Genomic DNA, 7,364 nt, shown 5'->3' on the forward strand with positions numbered 1-7,364 from the left:
TTGATATAAATACAAGTTACACACCTAGATGGGGCACATGCACCCTATATTACTGTATTGTCCTTCTATAATATCCATAGCTACCAGTGACTCTTTAGGCCATGTGGATCTAGTTGGTCTTCTTCTCCTATAGGTTCCATCTTGTCTCATTTCTGTCTTACCCCCTTTCTGTCTCTCTATCCCCTCTCTAAAACTTTCAGCTCTACCTTCTTTCTCCACTGCCCAATAAAGCCAATAAGGGCTTTACCCTTATCTGATTAATTAAGATTTCACTTGCCCCCACCTGCATACAGGCAGCAATCCACACACTCCCTGAAGACTGAGACAGGCAAATCTCCAAGTTCAAGGCCAGCCTGGGACAAAGTTCCAAATCCAGACATGGCAGTACATACCTTTAATCTGGGCCACACCTTCTGCTGGAGGCCTACATAAGGACAATGGAAGAAGAGTCACTCTTCTTCACCTGCTTGCACAGAACTTGCCAGCACACCTGTCAGAACCTACTTCTTCAGAATTCCAGCTTATACAGAAGACCACATGAAACAACTAGCCTCGTGCGAATGAGCACCTGCTAGATTCTTGGACTTCCCATCACTGTTGTCTATTGTTCAGTTAGTTGGACTGAAGACTCTAAGTAATTGCAATAAACTATCTTAATGTATAGAAACATTCCATAAGTTCTGTGACTCTAGAGAACCCTGACTAATACAGTACTTATAGTGAATACATACTATGTTTGTCTTTCTAGATCTGGGTTACCTCAGTCAGGAAGATTTTTGTAGTTACATGGGAAGGTTAAATGCAGATTAAAGAAAAAGAAACCTGGATGTCAACACAGTCACAAAACCCTGGACTTAAAATCCGTCCTGCCTATAAGATATCCTGGGACAGTAGTAATGCATAACTTGTGGGAGTGGCCAATCAAGATCTGATTTAACTTGAGGCCCACACCATAAGAGCAAGCCCATGTAGTACACTGCCTGAATGCCCAGGAACTAGAACAGTCCCATGATAAAGAGACTAGGATTTAGGGGTGAAGGCTCCATGTAAGCACCAATTCAGCCCCTCTACATTTAATGTGTTGTGTGGATGGTGTCCTTGGCAATGGGGTCCCCATTGTTCACTTTTCAGAGAGTAACACTCTGACACAGCATCAACCTGGGTCCTTAAGGGATCTCCATGGGACACCATGGAGACTGTAACTGCAGTGTCAGCAAACAAGGACCTCTGTATGTTATGGTTGTTTGTTTGAGAGTAGGGTTCCTGACAGTTTGAGCAGGTGTACCTCTGACTCTTTTGCCTGTTCTTGGGACCATTTTCCTCCTAATGGGTTGCCTTGCCCAGCCTCGATATGAGAGCTTCTGCATAGTCTTAATGTATCTTGTTTTGTTGTGTTTGCAGTCACATGGAGGCCTACTCCTTTTTGAAGGGAAACAGAGGGAGGAGAAGTAGATCTGGGGAGATGGGAAGGAATTAGGAGAGGAAGGAGAAGGTACTGGTTGCAGTGTATTATGTGAGAGACCAATCTATTTTCATTTTTTAAAAAGAATTTAAAATGGATGAATAGCATATAATCTAGAAATATTTACAGGAAATTCATCTCTCTACATATCAATTCTACTTTACAATAGTGATCATAATAATTCACTTTTAAAAAAATACAATAAAATGACTTAATATTTTGATTATTTTACTATTTATCTATATAAAATCTGTCATGGTTTAGCACAATTAACCAGGCTATAATCTAAATAATGGTATTATTAGTGTTATTACTGAAAACATCATGAGGTCTGACTTCTCAGGCTTATAGTAATCAACATTTCAAAAGATCAGGAAAGTGAGGCACAGAAATAACTTCATGCCTGAAGACCCAGACAACATAAAAGGAATCTGATTGCAAAATCAAGGGCAACGGTCCCCCTCTTTATCAGTATTCTAAAATACTCCATTCTATGAATTAATAAGATTCACCAAATTTTACATGACAAACATGGTTTAATTATCATTTATATTTAAATTCAGTAACATGCAAGTACATTGCAAAAAGAAAACATATAGTTGAGTTTTTTAAATTAATTACTGATTTTTCCTACTTTTCACAAAGAACTTATCTAGTAGTTTTAGTTATTCTACTATATTTATCTTGAGAGATTAATTTTTATGACCCAGGTAAACATTAAAAATAATTTCTAAGCATTCTCATCAACAATACTAATATTTTAATAAGCCAAAGTACCTTGGAGCTTCTACGAGTTAAAGCTCTCATCTTTATTTTAACTCTCCTCATGCAAATGATGTAATTTATTGAAGTCTACTTAAGGTAGAGAATAAATAGAATATTCTCTAATTGCTTTCCTGTGCTCATAGACACAAACATACACCCAATTTATGAAAACATCCTCTTTGTGATTATTTTCATGTTTCTAAATACATCTCTACATCTGTAAGGATACATTTTAAAAATAATGCAAACAATATATACAATAGATGTTTCTTGATATTACTGTTTTTCTAGTAGTCTTGCTTAACTCTAGATATTTTCTTCAAATTTCCTTATTCTTCTGAATATAGTTATATTTATGTCTATTTCTTGACATATGACTTTCTACTATGTCAACATAAATATTTCCATCTGTGTCACCCAGGCGCATGTTGTCCTCAGATAGAAATGAAAATGCAATCACACACACATGCATACATACACACACACACACACACACACACACACAATTTCCTCACCAACTGCATTTTTTTCAAAGAAGTATAAACCATCTTCATTGCATCCTTCTCTCTATTAATAATTAAGAATGCACATCAAGTGATGCTACATGAGTTTGAAATGGACAGTGAATCCTGACCTTATCTACTTGGTAATGTGTTAGTATAGTGTCCTGCTATAAAGTGAACATATGATATATTTCTTCAAAGCTTTTTATTCTCTATCCCTCTTTCTGATGTGGGGCTTTCTAAGACTACAGTGATGTGTGCCAGGTAAGTCAGCTCACAGTTTCTACTCACAATAGTTGCAGAGAAGAAAACGAAACTTTAGCATGTATATCCCCTCAGACATTAAAGATGGGGCTGATATCAAATAGCTTGGAAAAGAAATAATGAAAATCTTATCATGATCCCTTCCTAGAGAGTAGGGTGTGCTGGCACAATATACCTTCCCAGAACCCTTATTAAAGCTCCAGTGACCTCTTTATTCCTCAGGCTGTAGATGAGTGGGTTCAGGGCTGGGGTAACTATTGTGTAAAACACAGAAATGATATTGTCTTGTCTAGGGCTGTGAAAGGAACTGGGCAGTACATACATGAATGTGGCAGCCCCATAGAACATTCCAACTACAATCAAGTGTGAAGAACACGTGACAAGGGCTTTCTTCCTGCCCTCATTTGAGGGCATATGGAGCACAGTGAACAAAATTAATGAGTAGGAGGCCAGGATGGCAGCAAGAGGAGGAATGAGGAAAGTCACACCCATCACATAAACCATGAGTTCATACTTGGAGGTGTCTTCACAGGCCAGCTTCAGCAGTGGAGGGATCTCACAGAGCAAGTGTCTGATATTCCGGGATTTGCAATAGGAATACTGCATGGTATAGGTGGTATATCCTAGGGCCATCAGAGATGCTAAGATCCATGATGTGGCCACCATGAGCCAGCAGATGCTTGGCCTCATGAAGATCATGTAGTTCAGGGGATGACAAATGGCCACATACCTGTCATAGGCCATGAAGGCCAGAAGGAGGTCTTCTGCACCACCCAGTGTCAGTGCCAGGAACATCTGGAGGGAACAGCCCTCAAATGAGATGGTATTGTCTCTGAGCAGAAAGTCTATGACAGCCTTGGGAGTGACAACTGAAGTAAAGAGGAGATCCATGAGAGACAGCTGACCAAGCAGGAAGTACATGGGTACATGAAGACGGGCATCCATGGTGATGACCAGGATCAGCAGTCCATTGCTTATCAGAGCCAATGTGTACAGAGCTGTGAATGTGGCACAAAGCAGTTCAGGAGAGCCACTGTCATCCAGAATCCCCACTAAGTTGAAATCAGTTCCCAAGGTGGAGTTCCAAGGCTCCATTATATATATGGTCTCTTTAGTTGCCTAGAAACAGATTTTTGGTGGAAACCTTTCTAAGGGAGTTCAAACCACCTTAGAACTACCGCAGATCACTGTGGAATGCTCAACAGGAGTCCTGTATAATGAATTTTTCCTTCATTAGCTAAGTTAGTTGTCTGGTTTCTGAATATCAGAAAAATTTTATTCAATGTTGGCACACATATAATATGAATAATATGGATTAAAATTTTTTGAGAATTGAAAATTATAATTTTAATGTATCAATATAATACTCATAAACAAATATCTATGTAAATAAATGTAAACATTTCTATCTCTACATTCACAAATACATACACAGATACTGACTTTACTTGTTTCTTGTCAAAGTCTACTTCTGATTACCATTTGTATTTTTAAGTTTTATTCATAAAGAAACTTTGAAATTTTATTCCATTGACCTGAGATCTTAATCTATTAGCTTTCATTTACTCTTCAAATACCTCCCTCTACTAACTGAGCATACTGGTCACTGGGGGCTTGTGCATACTCCTCTTTGAGGGCAGTGGCAATTCTAAAATGATGGAAATCAAAGGTGATTTTATCTTAAAGATAAATTAGTAAGATTAGAACAAAAGCATTTGCTCATTTGAAGAAGACAATGCATTTGGAAAGAGGAGGCAGAAACACAGAAACAGCAATTGGAAGATTTTCTCTTTCTATGTGATCAATGGAGTGAGTTACCAAGGAGGTACCAAGGAAAGATTCCAAACTATAACATTACCTGGGATGCAGAGCATCAATGTGGGCATGAAAAATGGTTTCCCATCCTCACAAATCTTAGAAGTACAAGGAAGGAAAACTGCCAATCTCTGAATTCATATTAAATTGCTGTTTGAAGAAATTGAGAAAGAAATGACATGAAGCATGTGTATGTGCATGTATATGTGTGTGTCTGAAAAAGCATTGATTGTACATGTTTCATAGTTGTACAGTAGGAAACAGTCCAGATAAAAGGAAGATTCACACCACACATGTTCTCAACTTTAACTTTTTTATATCATTGTTCCTGTACTCTGAGTTTTTCTTCATTTTTATCTCAGATCATGTCTTATGAATAATACAAGTCCTAAAAACCTGACATTGCAAGTCCATGTGATCCACTTTCTTTCATTCACACAGTCAAAATGAACTCCAGTGCACGAGGAACTGCACTTGATCTAGGGTACTTACACAGGTCTTACCTCAGAAACATTGTCTGGAAGAGCGTGTTTGCCTATTAAAATAAGAAAGGAGACAATGAAGAGTCCTGTTGCTCTTCCAGAACACCCAAGTTTAGACCCCAGCACCCACATCAGACAGCTCCAGACCACCTGAAATTCGAATTACAGGAGTTATAACACCCTCTTCCAGCCTCCACAAAGACATACACACATTCAACACACACACACACACACACACACACACACACACACACACACATAGATCAGCTTAGCTCTTCCTTACAGGAAGAGCTTTAGCATAGGGTGATATAAACATGGAAACACCACCATATTTTGTGGAAATGGTCAGAAAGCTAAGGAAGATAAAGCTACAATTTTGGAAACACTTTTGCATAAGTGTCTGTATCAGTGCTCAGTGTTGTCATTTTTAAAAATTAATTACAGCCTGGCAGTGGTGGCACGTGCCTTTAATCCCACTTGGGGGGCAGAGGCAGGCTGATGTCTGAGTTCAAGGCCAGCCCGGTCTACAGAGTGAGTTCCAGAACAGCCAAGGCTACACAGAGAAACCCTGTCTCAAAAAAACCCAAAAAGACCAAAAAAACCAAAAACAACAAAAAAAATTAATTTCAATTAGCTTCTCTGTGTCACTTTTAGTGTCAAGCAGGCATGTGAAGAACTTCAAAATAACATTAGATAGTCCTGTTTGGGGGTCCTATTCATTCTGGTCCATATCAGGCTCTAGAAGTCCAGGAATATCCAGGTAAAGCAAAAGTTAGCACTGACAATTTTATCAGAAGTCCAGTCTGAGGAATTCTCATAACTTAGTTGTGGCCAGAGGGTAGAATAATTTCAAGTGTTTATGAATGTAAGAACAATTGTGCTCTGAAGACAGAGGCACTAGGGAATCTCAGAGAGAGCAGTGTGCTTTGGATGCTGTTTCTCAAAGCTCTTGAGCCATTCATATTGCCTAAATCAGAAACAGAGCCCTTACCTCCAACACCAAAACGCACAGATTCCAGACAATACCAAGTGTTGTGAGGTTCCTTCCAGAGCTGAAGAAGTTCACAGAGTTGGATGTGTTTCTTGCAGCATCTGTCATTAAGGTTGTAAATCCTATGATCCTGCAGTTACTGCCTCTGCTAGTCCTTCCTCTCTACAAAGGATATGGGTGTAAGCTGAGATTTAGTGGAGAATCCAGGGAAAGAGACTGAATCCCTCAACATGATTCTCATCTACCATCATAATTAGAAGTCATTTCTGAGCACTGCATTAAGACATTGGCTCAGGAGGACAAACATTCAATATCCATATCTATTTGTGAAATGCAAGTCAAAACTACAGTGAGATTCCATCAAGCTACCCCCATATCATTAGTCATCATTTTATTGGTTGTCATTAATAAAGCAAACATCGATTTTGATATATTTTACTCCATAAACTGACTTTAATATCTCCTTTCCTGCAAGGGTTTGTTATATAAAATAAGCCCAGGAGGGATTAGGAGAGAGACAGATAGGCAAGGCTGTTCAAAGAAGACCAACTGCTGCCTAGCCTCATTGTCCCAGGGGCAGCAGTGAACACTATTCTTGTCCTGAGGGAGATTTCACTGTCTTCATCCCAAGCGGCATGACCTTCCTGAGATATGCTACCCATGGAAAGTAGATTTAATGATTCCTCCTAGGCAAATCCCTCTTGCCAGGCACTTCTGCAAACTTCACCCTTTAAATTGGCATTGGGGTCTGAACACCTTCTGTCCCACTTGGCTTTTCTCGGGAGCTCCCTGAATAAAGACACTGTTCTGGAAACTGTCATGAGCATCAAGAGATCACTGTATAGACTCTGTCTATAACAAAAGTGTTTTACTCGGTCTGTGAGGACTCCCTTCTCTACTTTATCCTGGGATTCATTTTTTTATTATTTTTATTAGGTTTTTCCTCAATTACATTTCCAATGCTATCCCAAAAGTCCCCCATACCCTCCCCCCAACCCCCCTACCCACCCACTCCCACTTTTTGGCCCTGGCGTTCCACTGTACTGGGGCATATAAGGTTTGCATGTCCAATGGGCCTCTCT

The 7,364-nt window shown here is 39.3% G+C and overlaps 1 protein-coding gene across 1 annotated transcript; it reads right to left on the reverse strand.

Moving 5' to 3' along the window:
- Window positions 1-3,138: 3,138 nt before the first annotated feature.
- Window positions 3,139-4,089, reverse strand: LOC110298908 (olfactory receptor 2AG1-like). The gene has a single exon (XM_021168446.1). It carries the CDS (start codon window positions 4,087-4,089, stop codon window positions 3,139-3,141), a length of 951 nt encoding a protein of 316 aa, XP_021024105.1.
- Between the last annotated feature and the right edge of the window lie 3,275 nt (window positions 4,090-7,364).

The sequence above is a fragment of the Mus caroli genome, chromosome 7 (assembly GCF_900094665.2).
Source record: "Mus caroli chromosome 7, CAROLI_EIJ_v1.1, whole genome shotgun sequence".
Taxonomy (NCBI): Eukaryota; Metazoa; Chordata; class Mammalia; order Rodentia; family Muridae; genus Mus; species Mus caroli.

Coding starts and splice junctions, on each gene's coding strand:
- LOC110298908 (XM_021168446.1), bottom strand. CDS start 4,089: ATGGAGCCTTGGAACTCCACCTTGGGAACTGATTTCAACTTAGTGGGG.